Raw genomic sequence first — 17,717 nt, 5'->3', positions numbered from 1 at the left:
CTGAAGAGGGAATAACAGCTCAAAAATAGACACACAGCAACAGGTTATGTATAATTTATTTTTTCTGTCTAGAGTATTTTGTCATTAAAATCAAAATGTCAACATTTTAAAATCATATACACTCAAGAACGCATTTAAATGTTAGCACAGCTCCTTAAAAATTTATACATATGTACTTTTTTTGTACTTGTGGACAGACAAAAGCAGGAAGTGGTCACTCAGACTGCAAAGAGGTGGGACACAGGAAAAAGGAAGACCCAGCCCACCAACTTCCCACAATAACAAACCAATCCCCGCTCCCCAAAAAGTTAAGACAGCGATGTAGGCCCCTCCCATGTGAAGGAGCGATGAGGGGGTGAAAAAAAAGAATATAAACAGAAAAAGTGCCCCATTCTCCACTCCATACAGAAATGAGAGGAATCAGACATAAATACTAGTTTGCACGTCATCTCAATCCACTTCCTCTCCCCTCAACCTATTGACAGGTTCAGTAGTGTGCAGGCGGGGGTGGTTGGGGGGTGTCAGGGTGTCTGTCCTTTACATACATTTATTAATAGAAACTATGTTACAGAATTTCCCAAGCATGAATTACAGGCAACCCACTAGCACATCAACTGTACAGATCTTGGCAGAGCCAGCAAATAAATTTCTAAATCCCAAGTAGCGAGGTCATCACCAATAGTTAAGAAGCAATATATACAGCTGTCCAATTAGGGAATCACTATAGTACAGAAAAATTGTACTTGAAAAAAAACAATTGGATTTTGACAATGTCACTGTGTTTCGGGGGGGCATGCTGCTTGGTGCTGTATTATACACGGCAGAGGAACAACCGCCCAAAATGAACAACAGATCAGCTCTTCAGTGCAGCACTTGAGATACAGGAGTGTTGACAGTTTTAAGACCATGCTGCTGATACTTTTGAGATATTTTTGTGAGCCACCACTTGTAATATTTACGTTACTCTCCGGTAAAATGCAATCATTAATCTAAAAAGAGTAGATTTAATTGACTTGGTGTGAGTCCGACAGCAGTGTGAAGAGCAAGTGCAGCAACACAATAAAGATTAATAACATTAATTATAATAAGGCAACAAACAATGACAAAGAAAATGCTGGTAAAGACAGAATCTGTTGATATGACTCGGGGGGGAGGGAGGGTGGTTTTGGGGGGTCGGACGGGTGAGGAGAGGGAGAGCTGGTGCAAAGAAACCTATGTGAATAATTCTTTCCATCAAAACCAGAAAAGTTTTTTTTCCTTTTAGTCAATCCAACTTCTGCACACACAGACACAAACACACACACAGACGAGCTGGAAAACACCTAATATTCCTTCCTGTGATATCTCAGAAGCGAGGATGAGAAATTACTTACAGGGAATTTGTGGGTAATTCCTAGTTTTTGAAATTCTCCCTCCCTCCTGAGACCATCGCCGTTGCCACATCTGGCAAGTGCCGAGCAGCAGCGACAGAATTAAAAGCCGCAAGCAGGTTTGAATCACTCGACTACACATTCATCGACACACACTAACGCGCTCTCTACCTGTGTGGCTGCGAGATACTTCAAAGCCTTTTACTGTCTGATCCCACAAAAATTAACAAGCAAGATATCACACCTGCAGTTGAACGCTGGATCGGTTAACCATGCAGGAGAGACGTCAGGAGTTTGAGAGTATAATTTCGATCGGATTCATACAGAAGTGACCAGTGGTGGATGAAACTTAATGCGGTGTTTACATGTCATATATAGCTATAAAACCAAACATAATTAAACAGTCTCGGTTTATCATTATGAACGTTACATCTATCTAAAGTGTCAGTAACCCGTGTGATGCGTGGTGGTGTCTACGATACTATGATGGGGGTGGGGGGGGACTAGGGCTGAAGGAGCAGAGGGGAGCGGAAGAGGAGAGTTATGGGACGACAACACACTGACAGAGCTTAGAGAGGAGTGAGACAGCAACAAAGGGAGACAGACAGGCAGAGAGGAGGAAAAAGAGGAGGGGAGAGATGTAAGTCCACACAGCCCAGCTCAGTCTGGCCCAAGTCGATATCCGTCCCCCGTTCCTTCCCTCCGCAACCCTGCTCTCGTGGGAGGATGGTGGATGGACATACGGAGGTGGAGGAATGGATGGAGGGGGGGATGGTTGAGGGAGAGCAGACAGACGGAGAGAGACAGAGAGAGAGGAAGGGAGGATGAAGGGGATTTTGCTTGGTCATTAGCATCCGCAGCCTTCCCTCTGAGGCTGTGGTTCGCTGGTTAGCCGGCCGCCCTGAGGGGCCGAGGGCTTGTGCTGGACCCCCGACTCGGCGGCGTTCAGGTCCAGGCTGCCATCTTGGATGTTCTGGTAGATCTTCTTAGCGGCTTCCAGGAAGGCGTCCTCGACGTTTTCACCTCTGAACACGGAGCATAAACACAAAATGTGAGAAAGGAGGCAACTGGGAGTTTAAGAATGTAAGCAAAGGGATATTTCGTGTTCGGCAGTGGCTGAAATGGCTGAAGTTGTGCAGACTTACGTTTTTGCACTGGCCTCCAGAAACAACAGACCTGTTAAACATAAAACAGATGCAGTGACAGAGTCAGTAAAACATTGTTACAAGCTCACATAGCTCAAATACCAAGTTCTCATTCGCCTCCTCTTTCAATTAATATCTCTGCTTCCCCTGAGTCACCTCCTCCTGTCTGAAGAATATAAATAGTGAGGGATATTAATCATCACTTTTGTCTCTTGAAATCAACCATAAGGGCTTTTATTGTAAACACTCTGAAAAGAATACAAAGGCTAAATCTCATTCTAACTCTAAATATTTAGACATTTTGTTGGCAATCTTGTGATGATCGTTATGCAGAAATTAAGGATAGAAAAGTCACAGTTTTGGAAGATACCACTGTGATTAAAGTGATACTTTAACATCTGTATATTAGTTACTCACTTTAAGTTAAACTGAATGTATTACGTTTTTCCTGCATACCTCCACGTTAAATGGTGTAGGAGCCATATTTAATTGTGTTTAATTGTAATACCCCGCCTGGCCACTAGGGGGGGTTGTTGTGCCTTGAGGCCCGCAGAGACTGAAGTTCATACCGGTAAACACAGGTGTTGCTGATTAAGGGAAGCTAACAGTTTTCGACTGTGCTCGGGATGTTTTCGTTTGGCCGCATCTCTTTCAATAACGATGATTAAACTTCTTGGAAGTTATACGGACATGGCGGAGGCTTGGTGAGAAAATAATCATAAATAATATAAGCACGTGCAGAGACTGGAATTAGTTTTTCCTGAGCAAACGTCCAAACGGCGACAACAATTAGCCATTTAGCCGATAGCGGCTAAAGTACAGGGCTTCGGTCACTTCATTTACGTCGGAAACTACTTCACTGTGGACCGTTGTGATGGTGTGTTTCTTCACTGGGAATCTGCGGAGTTTCGTGCGGACAACTGCTGCCCGACGGTGGATTTTTGTGACTGCATGGATCAATGAGGAGCTGCACCGGAGCTACTGGAGCGCCACCGGGACACCAAACGTCAGAGATCGGGACGTCAGAGCACCTATGTCGGCCAACGTTTGGAGGTAAGTTCAGCGCTGACACAAAGTAAATTGCCATTGTAAATTTGTGTGCACACATTGATATGATGCCAGTGGATTGGTTGCCGTTTTGAACAAACTGTGCGCGTAAAGAGGTGTTTTTCTGCGGAAGTTACCGTAACGCTATGTGCGTTTAATTAAGCCAATGACTATGAATATGAAAGAGGAAAACGCGCACCAACTAACGAAAAACTGACCATGAGTGAAACTTCACTTAATGAGGGTGTGAAAGAACTACAAATTGTCCATGTTAAGAAAAACTATGCTTGACTTGAGTGATGGTGGAATAGGTAAACGAGGTGAAATGTACATTTATAAGGTTTCTGGGTTTGTGTGATGAAGCAAAAATAACTGCACATGGTGCTACTGGGCTTATTGCTTACAGATGAAGCAGAAAAACATGAAGTGTTAAATTTCATTACTGATGTAACTGTTTGTCTAAACCTCATAGTTGCCCCGTGACAAGGAACTGACTGAGAAAGTGGCCTTATCTTAAAGGTATTCAGAATTCTTGCATAAGAGCCGACGTAGACTTGTGATCCAAGTTGATGAAACTGGGAAACAGATGATGGAAACAGGGATCGCGTTTAACAACAGTGAAACTATATTAAAATGCTCATTACTTCCCAAACACATGCATCTTCACTTAACATTACGATTCAAGCAGTCCCAGCCTCATTTATGGCCAAGTGGCATGCCTGGGCACGCACGTGCAGTTGAATCCTGCTCAAGTGAAGCTGCAGGGGTTGTGTGAGAGTTTGGAAATAGATGTTGTCATCTAAGTTTTCTTCACTAATTTAAGGTAACATATGGTGGGAAAGTGATATTCAAATGGTCATTTAGTGGGTGAAATATTCCTTTAATACCTCATAGAGCGTAAAAGAGACAGTTCAATGGCATAGAAAAAACAAGGGGAAATGATTTCCCCCACCTCACCCTCTTTCCCATCCTCTGTTTGAGTGAATGTGAATAGCTGACTGTATGAATTCCCTTTGGGATAAATCAAGTATCTATCTATCTATCTAAACATGCACTCTTCTGTATATTGCTCACCATTCTCCTCAGCAAACTGCTTTGCTTCCTCATACGTGACGTCCCTCTGGGCCTCCAGGTCCGCTTTATTTCCTATGAGAATGATCACCTGAGGGACAGAAGTGGGAAGGGTGAGCAAAGACAGTACAGTCTCACGAGACAAATTTGCTTTCCTCAAACACCTAAGGAAGCCAAAGGCAGTATAGGGAGACTGTTCCTAAAGCAGTTGTTATGCTGCGGAGTTGTCTGTTAAGAGATCGATAAAGAGATAAACTGAGGAACTGACACCCCCGCACGAGCACACTACGCGCTGCCCCTGGCAACTGTGATGTAATTAGACCTGTAATGTGCTGATGGGATGTAATGAGCTTCCTCGCTATAGAAGTGACAGACTCTCCAAAGACTCCTACTGCTGCATGTTGAGCATAAACCATTCATGCTACTTTTCAACTATTTTTTTTCTCTTTTATTTCAGAATTTCTCACAATCATCCTCACTGTGCTATTGCAATTCATTGCAAATGTCTTTAGGATGAGAAGAGTGCCTGGTTTCCACTAAGAGAGCCATACACACAAATATATTCTAATCTTATTTTTTTGAATTACTGGCTGTTAGTGAGAAAATGAGAGCTGATCATTAGAAGCTCCTCCTAAATTCCAAGAAGTCTTACACAACTCTTGTTTTCATTCAGAAGACGATTACGGTGTCAAGTCAAATGATCAGATAATGTGTTCATTATGTTTCTCCATCTCAAACAACAGCAACCAAACAAACTTTCTTGAAACAAGAACACATGTTGTTCACACTTGCAGCATAAGCCAAGACCAGACTACAACACTGCCACCACATGGCTGATTCAAGATACTCAAGCGAATAACTGAGGCTTTAAGGCATCTGTCGACTTCTCCTGCTGCTTTGTTATTGCTATGAGGTGTCACAAAACAACACAACAACGACTCAACGTTAAATTAATATCCATAATAACCTTCCGGTCATATTTATTAAAAGTAAAAAAAACAGTTGAAGAAACCCATACATGCAAGAGAATAGCTAAATAAACCTCTGCTGTTTATACACCAGGAAAACATTTTTTTTTATTTGATGTTAAAATCCTGGAGTGGAAGAGGCATATTACAGAAACATACTTATCTGATGAAACACAGCTCAGTAAGCGATGTATGTTTGTTTTAGAGCTAATCATATTTACCAAGAAATCCAATTTAAGAAATGGACAGAGAGGGCTGCGTGGCTTCAGACAGGCTCAGGGGAGAAGGAGAATGACAAAGGGGAAACAAAGGAAACGAAGCAGCAGAAGTGACAGGAAACTCTAGAGTAATAAGAGGAATGACACAGGACGAGCAACAAAATAGAAATTTAGATGTAGGGGTCGATTGATTGGTTATTCAGGGTTGATACCGATTATTAGTACTTAATGAGACCGATAACTGATATTGGAACCGATGTGCATTTACAATAAAAATGAAAATTTCTCTGTTGAAATTCAGAATTTGGAATATAAGAAACTCCAACACAATATTTTTTTAAAAATGCCTTAAGCAAATGTTTAATCAAAACTGAAATTTTCAACATCCTGTACGGCAAGTTCCCTCAAACATAAATGAATAAAAAAAAAAAGCTCCCTGAGGGTTTACAAAGTAAAAGTTCCTCCCATGCTGACAGGCTCTTTGCATGTATTGCAGACTGTCTTCCCCGGTGCTGGCTGAGTGAAATACGGACACTTTTTCATTAATTAAATTTATCTGTGATCATTCAAATAAAACACCAATACAGATAATTGGCAAAATGCCCATGCCTGTCAAGCCCTAATCAGGTGTATAGAAAGGAAATGTGGAATGTGGGTTGTACTGTTTAAAAACAAGAATAATGCGAGTACGCTGAATTGAAAGATGTTTATTTTTGTACTTACAGTATTGGGGTTGGTGAGGTTTCTGGCATCAGTCAGCCAGCTGCTGAGGTGGTTGTACGTGCTTCTCCTGCATGACATCAAAAGGATAGGGGTTACTACGAAGACAGGCAAAGACTTAATGTTGCCATCTCTACGGAGAGATCTGGAAAGACTCTGCAGCTGCATCATCAGGGTGGTGATGGTATAACATTGACATAGATACACAGAATGAAGAATATTTAAAATTGATAATTGTGTAGTTTACAGTTAAAATGTACAACCCCCCGTTAAACCCTGCAGCTTTCAGTCTGTAACTGCCAATATCGGAAGTATTTCAGTAGTCAAGAAGTTTCCGTCATTTGTTTCAGTCTAGTCCTATTTTCAACAAATGTACAATTTCTGAAGCATCACAGTTTGATCCAAATGACAAGCAACCTTTTGACTAACTCGTCCCAAAGTCCAAATCAGTCCTACCGAACCGACTGAATTTGCTTTGAAGTCTGGTCGAGTGTATTTTTCACTAAGCTGTGACAGAAGTAAAAATATCTGTGTTCGCTGCACTGTCCCACTGTGAAACATGCTGCATTCATGAAACTTGAACTGCAGGAAATAAAACAAATATAAAACAGGTTATTTAAGCCACACCCTTAAATTAGAGGTTGGAGATAAAGAATTGTCACCTTTGTGTTCACTCATGACAGAGAACATTTATCACTGTCTATCATATTTGTCAATTAACCAAGCAGAAGCTGTGGGTGGCCACATTAGCAGGGATTCAAGTTAACACAATTATTCCAGTTAAGTGCGTTTCTGTAGCTTTCGGGGCCCTTTTCTGGAGTTGGGTGTGGTGTGGACAGACATTCCACATGTTTAATTGTGTTTGTTTGGCACACCGCTGATACCATCTAACAGTGTGGCAAGAGGGTCAGATGAAATCTTTAAGACAAATTGTTCATGTTTGTTTAGGAGGGCGTCTTTAGGGGCAAACTGTACACTTATCAGATGCTTTTGCTCCCATTAAACTTCTTCTAAAAAGGTCCGCTGTGTGGGATTCAGGGGGATATATTGGCAGAAATGGCATATATTGAAATAGGTGTGTTTTCTTATGTGTAAAATCACCTGAAAATAAGAATTGTTGGTTTTTTTTCGTTACCTTACAATGAGCCAGAACAGACAAACCAAACACTAGCTCCAGATAGGGCAATGCACGTTTTCATTTTGGCCACTGTAGTTCTCCTACATGCTTGGCAAACAGGAAAAAAAAGTCTCAGTTTCCCGAATATATTAAGACATAACAAGCATCCTGTACCTGGTGATGTCGTAGACCATGAGCGCCCCTGCAGCCCCGCGGTAGTAGGAGCGCGTGACGGCCCTGAAGCGCTCTTGCCCCGCTGTGTCCCAAATCTGCAGCTTGATCTTCTGGCCGCTCACTTCAATTATCCTTGTACCAAACTCCACACCAATCGTATGGGGGCAATCCGCCATGACTGGGGAGAGGAAGTTGGGTTACTGTGAATTCAGTTTTATTTTCTGGGGTAAATTAATTTTACTGATGCCATAATTTGCCGTTTCAATTCAAATTACTTTAGTGTCATTGTTTTCTTTAAAAAAAAACAAAATTTGTGATGTTTCCTCTTATTTGTGTTTAAAACTGAGAAAAATTTACAATTAGTGTGACAAGAAGTGAGTTCCTTCATGAAGTTCATGAAAATTATGACTCATTTCAGCTCACAATTCTAATGTTGTATTGTACATTTTGTGAACACGTGTGTAGTCTTTCTCGCTCTAGCTCATACACATACACACATATACACACACACACCTCCATTGTTAGGCGGCAGGTGCATCAATAATCAATCGCAGTCTTTAGTATCGTCATACGCAGTTGTAAATTGAACGTATAAACACCCAGAAAGCTGCAAATCTCTTTTAAGTGACACTGAAAACGTTTTCTAAATCCCCCCAGTGTGTGTGTGTGTGTACGCAGGATGTGATGGTGGCGAGTGAATGAGGAACACAGCATCTGGCCCGTTGATAGTAGCACTAAACAAAACAGAGCTGAATGGTAATGGGAGTCTGCAGCTGACTCACGCACAGAGGAAGAGTCTCTCACTGTCGAGCTCACACTCGACTTCTATGTCGCTGACTTCCGCTGCCTTATAAAGAAATCTAAAGCGATTTAGGCACTCCAGTTGAACCTGGCAACCTTACATACACTGAGGCACACGCACACACGAAAAGGAGTCAAAATCAGGGCGCCACTTACATTTCTTTTCTGTGAACTGGTGAAGCAAACATGACTTCCCTACCCCCATGTCCCCTGTGGAGAGAGAGAAACTCAGGTCAACCAAGGAAATAACAGAAGAACAACAATTCTCTATTCATGCCTGCAGTGTTGCCCCCATGCATGTTGCAGCAGCTCCTCTGAGACAGTCAGCGATGATACTGAAAATTTCATGTGAAGCGTTAAGAGACGGAGAAAGACTCCTACCGAATTTCAAACTACAAGTTGAGAACGATTTTGACATTAATGGTACATTTATGTTGTTTCCCATCTGTGGCTCTTCGGTCCTTTGTTTGCAGCTCAACAAAATAACAAATACTGCATGCAAACAAAATCACTAAATCTGTGTGATAACTTTTGATAAAATCAATATTTTTGACTGAATACCAAGATTTTGAAAGTGTGTTCATATTTTTTGGAGTGACTACTTAAGCTTTTAGGGGACACTACCAAAATAAAAACACTGACACCCCTTAATTAGTAATTTGGATACCAATCAGCATCAAGGTTGAGGCATTCAACCATGCATTCACTCAGCTAAAAACAATCAAAAGAAGCTTAAAAAATTGTGTGCAGCTGCAAAAAGCAGAATCACAAGATCACAAAGCTTCCCTTTTTAAAAAAAAAAAAAGTTTCCTTCACTCTTCCAGTGAAAACACAAAGCAGAAGCACAAATTAAAGAAGCAAAACACAGGCCACTCTTGTAGACTCATTTACACGACCCTTTTAGATCCAATCTGATGACTGTGAGCTTTGAGGCTGCGTGTTTTAGGTTTCACAGAGGAGGAGAGTAAATAGCCCGGAGCTTTGGGTGTGTTTGTTTATGCATGTGTCTGTCTGTAAATGTATGCACAAGTAAAAGCAGCAATATGTTCACTTAAAGCCCTCATGTAAACAAACATGTCATCGAAAGTGGAACATAAATCGAATTGGGGATGTGCATTTAAAAATGCATCGCACATCTGCAGTGTATTCTAAACAATAAGCAGTACAGAGTAGTGCTTTAGGTATCAGTGATTTATTTTGAAATAAGGCAGCTAAAAGGATATAATTGGACATTATAAACCATTGACTACAGAATATCTAAGTGGACTACTGTGGTTGTCAATTATACTGATTTATTTGTCTGTGTGTACAATATTATCGTTTCCCTGCAGATGAAGGCAGTCATGCAGAAACATCTCTTTAGCCCTTGTGCTTTATTGAAGATTTTTTTAAAAAATGCCAGTAATAAACATACTGAGACACTCCAGATCCACAAAGTGGAAGGGAAAGCATACAGTATACAAAAAACAGATCATTATTCTTTAGATCCTTTACGGAAGTGGGACAAATCACTGCACTCGGGCTGCACAATTAATTGAAATCTTGTCAAAATTGCAATATGGCGAAGTGCAAGGAGCTGCAATTTTTTTATAAAGGTAAAATGTGTCAAAACATACTATTACACATGAAGCATTGTGGCACTACAGAGATGCCCCTGCCGTAAAAATCATATTCTAGACTTAGGGAACATGCTGGTTTGGTACAGACCCCAGCGAAATAAAATCATCATTTTATATTTTTTCAGTGAAAATGAAATGCAAAAATTACCATTCCCACTAGAATTGTGACTCACATTGCAATTGCAATATCTGTCAGAATAATCTCAATATGAGTTTTTTTGCATATCGTGCAGCCCTAAAATGCAATGTGAACTGCTCCTCACAAGCTCAACAACATGGCTTGCTGAAGAGCATTGCTTACTTACCGATAATGATGTATTTGAAAATGTAGGAGTAGTTGTACGGTGCAGTGGCCATTGTGGCTCTGGAAGAGAAAAAAAAGAGGCAGTTTAGGCACATAAACTGTCAGTGAAGGCAATTTGATGTTTAACTTCTTAAAGATGGTCAGGTAGTGCAATCAGGAGAAATAATTCAGTGTACAATTGATAACAAATGTTTTCTCCTGTAGCACTAAAACTAAAATCATTTTGGTTTAATTTAAGTTTTCTCTTTACATGAATAAAATGCATGTTATGAATAATAAAAAGACAAATACAAGATAATACACAGAGGTGGCACACAAATGTGTTACCAGATTGAACACGCTGATACAATTTAAGCATATCTGGGTGCAGATAAAAACACAGTAAGTACTGTGCACTCTGAATTTAAATTGGTCATGTAAGGGCCAGTGTTATTCAACAAAGCCATAATCCTATCAGAGCAATAGGACCGTAATAATGTGAGCTCAGGCAAGGCCAGATGCTTCATCAATGCACGCTAAAATACAGCAATAAAAACAGCATACTTCCGTAGCAGTGTGAATGAACACATTAAAACATACAATGTGTGAAAAGTTCAGTTACACCATTTGAGTAATTACCTAATAATATTATGCAATTTTAAAAACCCGATTAGAAATATGGTGCCCAACAGTATCAGCGAGTATGAACTTGATTAAAACCATAAGTAATATATCTGATCATGAACTAATCTACTTCCTTTTAAATTCCTATGATGCAACAGCTGAGACTGTACAAGTAAGCAAAAATGAAACTGAATACTAATGCTTTCTTAGCTGGCTGACCAACTAGAAGGTGCTATGACTGCACTTCCCACACAATTCATATTTTCTGCTTACATGAATAAATGCAGAACAAAACTGCCATAGTCATGAAGTTTGAACAGATTAGTGACCAATGACAAACCTGTGCTGCTTATTACTTATTACTAGCACAACAGTAACAAGCACTCTTTGTGGAGTAAAAATCTATGTTGAAACACTTTTTAACTCAAAGAATACCACCTCTAAACTCTAAAGACAATATACTACGATGTACATTTTTTAGGTTTAGTTTATTACTTAATATTTACCCAACATTACTTGATTTAACACTGGTAAGAATCCATCTAGCCCTTCATCCAGTACAAACTGACTGATGATTTGATGCCACACTAAAGCTAATGTAAGCATGCTTCACATTTGAGCATTTCAGATATTCCAGAGCTCAAAGCTCGGGCAACCATTCATGTGCTGCGGCAACGTTCATTTGGCTTGCCAGAAAATTAAATTAAGCAGATTGCTTGTTGTGGATAGTTCATGGGACATAAGTGATTGATTTTCTGTCATTTATCAGATATAGGAAGCTCACAGGCAACCACTAGCAGTATTCATAGTTATATTACCCTGAGGTGTGCGTGTAGACAAGTGAGATGATCCATCACTTTTAACACATGGGTGAAGAAAGCCCCCTTAGTGGTCAGTAAGCCACATTTGAACAGCAGCCTGTGCTATCTAAATCGCCTGTCTCTTCTCATAATGATGGAGCAACACAATGACACTGCTTCATTTTGATGTCACTGCACACAATCTGTCCACAAATAAACAGTGTAGCACTTACATATAAGAACACCTCCAGCATCATATGCTCACAGCTAGGCTAAAAATAGCCCTGACACCTATCTGATACCCAGAGATGCTTCTTGTTCACACTCCATTCACAGCACACAGACAAAGCACACAGGGAAAAGCCTTCAGATTAACCGCACAATATCACCACTATCAAAAAAAGCATTCACACAGATACACAGGGCTGAACAGCCGAGGAGAGAGGCTCTTTTTGAACGTGCACAGATTTGGTCATAAATAAATGATCAGGTCATGTATAACATCAATGGAGCTGCTTTAGAAAGCAGGCAGTTTCTCTCATGAACAATTTCAGCAGAAAATTCAGTTTGCGCTGCCGTCCCCCGACATCAAGGCCATGTCGTATTTGTCCTGAATAGCGGCTGCTTTGTAATTCTCTATCAAGGTGCTGCCGTACAGTGTAACTGCTGTAGAGAGGTAAATAATTCAGGCTTAACAATCAGGAGCATAATCACTCAGCCGCCTGATGGTTTCTGTGTCCCTGGCAAAGATGGTCTGCCTTTTAAACCAGTGTGTTTGTCTGATCTGCGGCTCAGTGAAAACTGTGCTGCAGATAGAGCAGTTCCTGGAAACTGACATCACTGTGTCACATCAGAGCTGGCGTTATGCTCATAGTTGTGCATCTGCAGTTCAGTGACCATGTTTGACCAGCCAGATTAATGCTGACACAGCCAGAAGACATGTGGATGGGTGTGATATGCGAATCTAAGAGAGAGGCAATGAAAAATAAAATAGGGCGAGCGAGTAAAAGGAAAAGGACTTTGGAAAGAGGGATGAAAGAGGAGACAGATGAAAGGTGTTGACTTTCAGTAGCTTTAGAAAATGGAGTAAGTGGGTGAAATATAGAGGATCAGAGACATTAATTTGTTTAAGAGGAAATGGAGAGAGCCTGAAGGGTAACTTCGTTGAGGTTACATCAGGTCGAGGTGTCACTAGAACCTTAAATTTAATACAAATAAGATACTGTTATGATGGCATGTCAATTCTCACTACAGAGATGAATTATGGGAGTATGTGTCATTATTTCCAATTTCCTGAAGAAACATGACTTCTTGATAACAGCAGAACCTGCTGAATGTTATCATTTCAAACTATGTAAACAACATGCAGGGATCATATCAGAGCAGGCTGTGACGGTGTTTTGGTTGGTGGCCCCAGAAAAGACTTGGCTCACACTCTCAGTCCTCCACAAACTCTGCAACTTGATCCGGCATTTGGTAATGACTCGGGCTAACCCCAACTTCCTCACTAAAGCAAAAAGCAGTCTGTGTGAAGTCGATGCAATCTAAGTATCTATGCTTTCACTACTTTGTCAAAAACATGGCTAATTTTGATACCACAATAATGACCACAATGCATTTGCTATTTTGTTGACACTACAAAGCTATTTCTGCCGAGTTCAATGACGACACAAGTCTAATTTCACTTTTTCTTATTATTTAAGCAGTGGTTCCCAAGTAGTGGATCATGGTCCAAAAGGGTCTTGGGTTGATTCTGAATGGACTGCAAGTGGGTTGTGAACTTGTCATGGTTGTGAAAAACACTATATTTTAAAGTACAGTGAATTTCTGGCACAGAGCTTTTATTCTCAAGTGCAGTTTCTGTTTATTCTTGCAATGTGTTTAATTTCTTTGTGTTATAAGCCAGCATGTTGTTTACATTTGGTGTAATAAAGCTGGAAATGTGGTATTTAATCTAATGTGCGGATCTTGACCAAATGACTAAGGAGCCTGTGGTTGGACCAGTTGGGAACTACTGATTAAATGCATTCAGTCGAAATCAGCTGATGTTTGGGCACTTGTTTTATGGAAGTGAATGATGTGGTAAGCATATTTCAGAGTGAGACAGAGGACATGAAGAAATCATACACCAGTGCTTTAAAATCATAATATTTTAAAGCCTTTTTTTCCCCCAACCACCCTCCTGTCACATGACCTGTATGTGGCAATTTCTATACTGTGATGGTTTCGAGAAGGTATCCCTAAAAAGAGTGCACACAAAATGTGATGCAGTCATGAACCTCCTTTTTCAGCTTTTTATGCTCAATATGTAGAAATGAACCCCACGAGTATCCATCAGGGAGAAGGCCAGTCAAGACCATGTGCCCAGACTGCAGCCTCAGCACTTCACTGTTAACTCCCCAACATAGTAAATCTTTCTCCAGAGAAACACTGTCACTGTTCTTCCTCCTTGCTGCCACTTCCCATAGTGGAGAGGATGCACGACTGAAATCTGGGCTACCAGGAAATCATGACACATATATAGTCAGTCACAGTGCCTCCATGATGCACAGGCCCACTACTTAAATCATGTGACTCCTTTCAAGCCTTAAAAACAACATAATGAGATCACTACTACCGTTTACAGGCGAGACAGAGCACACTTTCACAATCCATACAAATATAATTTACAATGCTTCACATAACGTAAATATGATTTCAGAAATCATTATAAAATAATAAGTAATGTTGTTTTTCAAGGGTCAGATCAAGCCTGCTAACACAGAGCGCACTGGCACAAGAAACATAAATGATGCAGCATTTTATGTTTAATTAAGGCAGATTTATCCTAATTTACAACACTTTAATACATTAAGGGTCTACTTAATCGCCAACTTCCGTTTTTAAATCACACTCATCTGTTGTTTGGGAAAGTAAAGCTAAAGAGGAGGCTAACAAACTGTTAGCTTGGCCCTTATGTGCAAAACTGCACAGCAGATGATCACACACATATGTACAAGAAACCAGAACTAAAAGGAAAAGATTATATACATAAATATGACTGGCGTGTCTGATGTTAACTATTTTATTTTCCACAGTAATGACTTGCCTGCTTCCAGACGACGGTGGTTAGCTTAGCTTAACCGGCAAAATGACAGCATCGGTTTGGTTGATTATATGCTGTTAGTATACACACAAAGCTAGCAATGTTGCTAAGCGAAACATGAAATAAAACCAGCCATTTACATGGTTAGTAACCAAGTACATGATCGCGTCTGATAACAATCACGGCCCTAAATTAGCTGTTTTGACAGCTAAGTTTGGGTTAGCGAGCTAACGTGAGTTACCTGCTTGCTGACATCCATAGATATGCTTGTCAACGAATCGCATAAATCACAACATGTACATCGATTGCCTCTATCAGCACACAGATTATCTGATTAGTGTAACTAGATTAGAAATTTTTCTCGGCTTCTGTATTATTAGGGGAAAAAAACACCAAACTAACGGCAGCTAGCTATAGCTTTAGCATGCTAGTTTGCCAGTTAGCTGCGAGGGTTGGATTATGGTAAATACGTTTCTTGGTTAGCTTGTCAGCTTGTCATTTACTAACTCGTGATCAAGTGATTACTCTCATACATATTATACTCTTGCAGATTAATATATAACAGATCCCATACTTGGAAGCAAACGACAAAAACAACCTAGTATTAGCCATCTGTTAGCTGGCTTCGTTAGCTTGACAATTAGCTGACTCTTGGCAAAAACAGGCTAGCTAAACTGTTCAGCCGTCTCATGATTTAAATACCAGCGTCTCAACGTTTATCAGACATTGTGTGTGTATGTGTGAGTGTGTGCAAGCGTGTCCTTTTTCGCGATCTTACCAGATATTAAGTCTTTTATGCTTTGTGATCTTGAGCTGTTCAGAAGAGGAATGCAGGTTATCCTGGCTCAAGTGATCTGTCTATCCAAGATGGCTGCTCACGGCACAGGGTTTCCTCCGCTGTATACAATGGGCTTCTGGGACAAAGAGCATCATATGCGGCGATCTGCGGTGTGTGCTTTACTAGTGTACACTGTTTCGTGGAAAGCAGCCTCACCTGCACAGGTGTGCTCATGCATACTGCACTGAGATACCAATTAATAACGATAAAGTGCTGTGTCTGATCATGAATTCACCACAAAGATGAAATCATGTGATAGCTTGTAAGACTGAGTGTTGAGGTTGATTACACCTGACTGACTTATAGGTTCAGTTATGGGCTATTATACAGATTTGCTGCTTCAGCCTATGAAGAAGACATAGAAGACCTATATCATTCTGTTTCAGGGATGTGAGGTTTAGCACAGGAGACCAATCAAACTCATATGCCTATTTTTTTTAAATTACATTTTTTTTTTATCCCCATTAGGCCAAGTTCAGGGTGTTTCTTTTTTTGATGGGGACTAGATTAGATCACATGAAAATATCTGGGGTATCATCTTTATGTGAAAAAGTATTTAACTTTTAACTTAACACACCGCTGCTGAAACAACGGCCCTCGCTGTCTACGTTATGCGTCTTTGCCATGGCCATGTCTGCTATATTGCATGAAAAATCTGATTTAAGGTAACTGTTAGTATGCTTGTTTACCATCTGTTTATGAAAAAACATTACTTTCGCCTTCATAGTTCCTACCTGGTGTATGTCTGCAAACCGTGTGATTGTCCTGCCATCGTGTTGAATGAAAACGATGCAAAGTGGCCTTGCTTGTTTAACTAATATTGTGTTAATCATATAGTAGCCTATTCTGCAAGAGAAGGGCCATTCACAATCAGTCTTAGGGCCACAAGTGGCCCTCAAGCCATACTTTGAACATGACTGGCCTAGTAGAATCATCAGACTAATTGCCTAAAATTCATTTATTGTTTATTTGGATCCCCATTAGTTGTTGTCACACAACTTCTCACCCTGGGGTCCATATTAGAAAACACTTAAAATTAAACAAACATTTACACTACATACATTAAAACATAGTCAGAGCAAAACCATTGCTTTCAACTTTAAAACTGCATCAAAACCCCACATAGGCCATACAACATATTAAAATAGAACAATTTAAATTGTTTGGCAGGTCAAATGAAATATAGTGTAATCTCAGTTCACTGGAAGATCAGTTACTGCAGTCCTGTTTCCAAAATAATCTTCAGCAGTCTTTAAAACATTTTTAGATCTTATGAAGCTTGGCAAATTGTTACAGTAAGATATGGTGTTGCAAATTTGCATTTTGCTACAAACACTGTGTATCTAATGCTGATGCATTAAATGTACAATCCTAATGGGACTTTTCCATTTCCATATCACATAAACTAAATGAATTTAAACTAAACTAAACAGTTTTTGAAGCATGACAGCATCCATTCTGCTAAAATGTTTAGAGCCAAGTTTCTGCTCCAGCAGTTTTACTCAAAATTTACAGGCTGACGTGCACTAACACACAATATGTTTTGCATATGAGGTTTATGATATATGATATACAAAATATGTGGTGTAAGTGGACTTTACTGTACAAGTAAAAAAACTATATAAAATGTCTGTATGAAAATAATGATGAAATTGTGTAAATTATGTAATAACCTTATATGACCATGTGATATCAGCCTATTGTATTTGCTCTGTTTTTTTTCCAATTAGTGTAAAAGTTATGCTATTTTTTAACTCTACTTTCTATTTATTTCAGCTCAACATTTTTTAATATGCATATGTCAAGACTTTCTAAGCCGCCCAAATGTTTAACACAG

General features: G+C 40.0%; 1 protein-coding gene across 1 annotated transcript; it reads right to left on the bottom strand.

Moving 5' to 3' along the window:
* Positions 1-38: 38 nt before the first annotated feature.
* Positions 39-15,968, bottom strand: rab14l (RAB14, member RAS oncogene family, like). The gene is made up of 8 exons (XM_042509267.2): positions 15,821-15,968; positions 10,556-10,614; positions 8,788-8,841; positions 7,831-8,008; positions 6,543-6,609; positions 4,637-4,724; positions 2,516-2,546; positions 39-2,395 (listed from the first exon to the last, which is right to left on the bottom strand). Exons 2-8 carry the CDS (start codon positions 10,605-10,607, stop codon positions 2,218-2,220), a joined length of 648 nt encoding a protein of 215 aa, XP_042365201.1. The 5' UTR covers positions 10,608-10,614; positions 15,821-15,968; the 3' UTR covers positions 39-2,217.
* Between the last annotated feature and the right edge of the window lie 1,749 nt (positions 15,969-17,717).

Source organism: Plectropomus leopardus, chromosome 20 (assembly GCF_026936395.1).
Source record: "Plectropomus leopardus strain MGB_pleo_1.0 chromosome 20, ASM2693639v1, whole genome shotgun sequence".
Classification (NCBI taxonomy): Eukaryota; Metazoa; Chordata; class Actinopteri; order Perciformes; family Serranidae; genus Plectropomus; species Plectropomus leopardus.
Note: the sequence above shows the minus strand (reverse complement) of the source record. Positions and strands in the feature narration are given on the sequence as shown.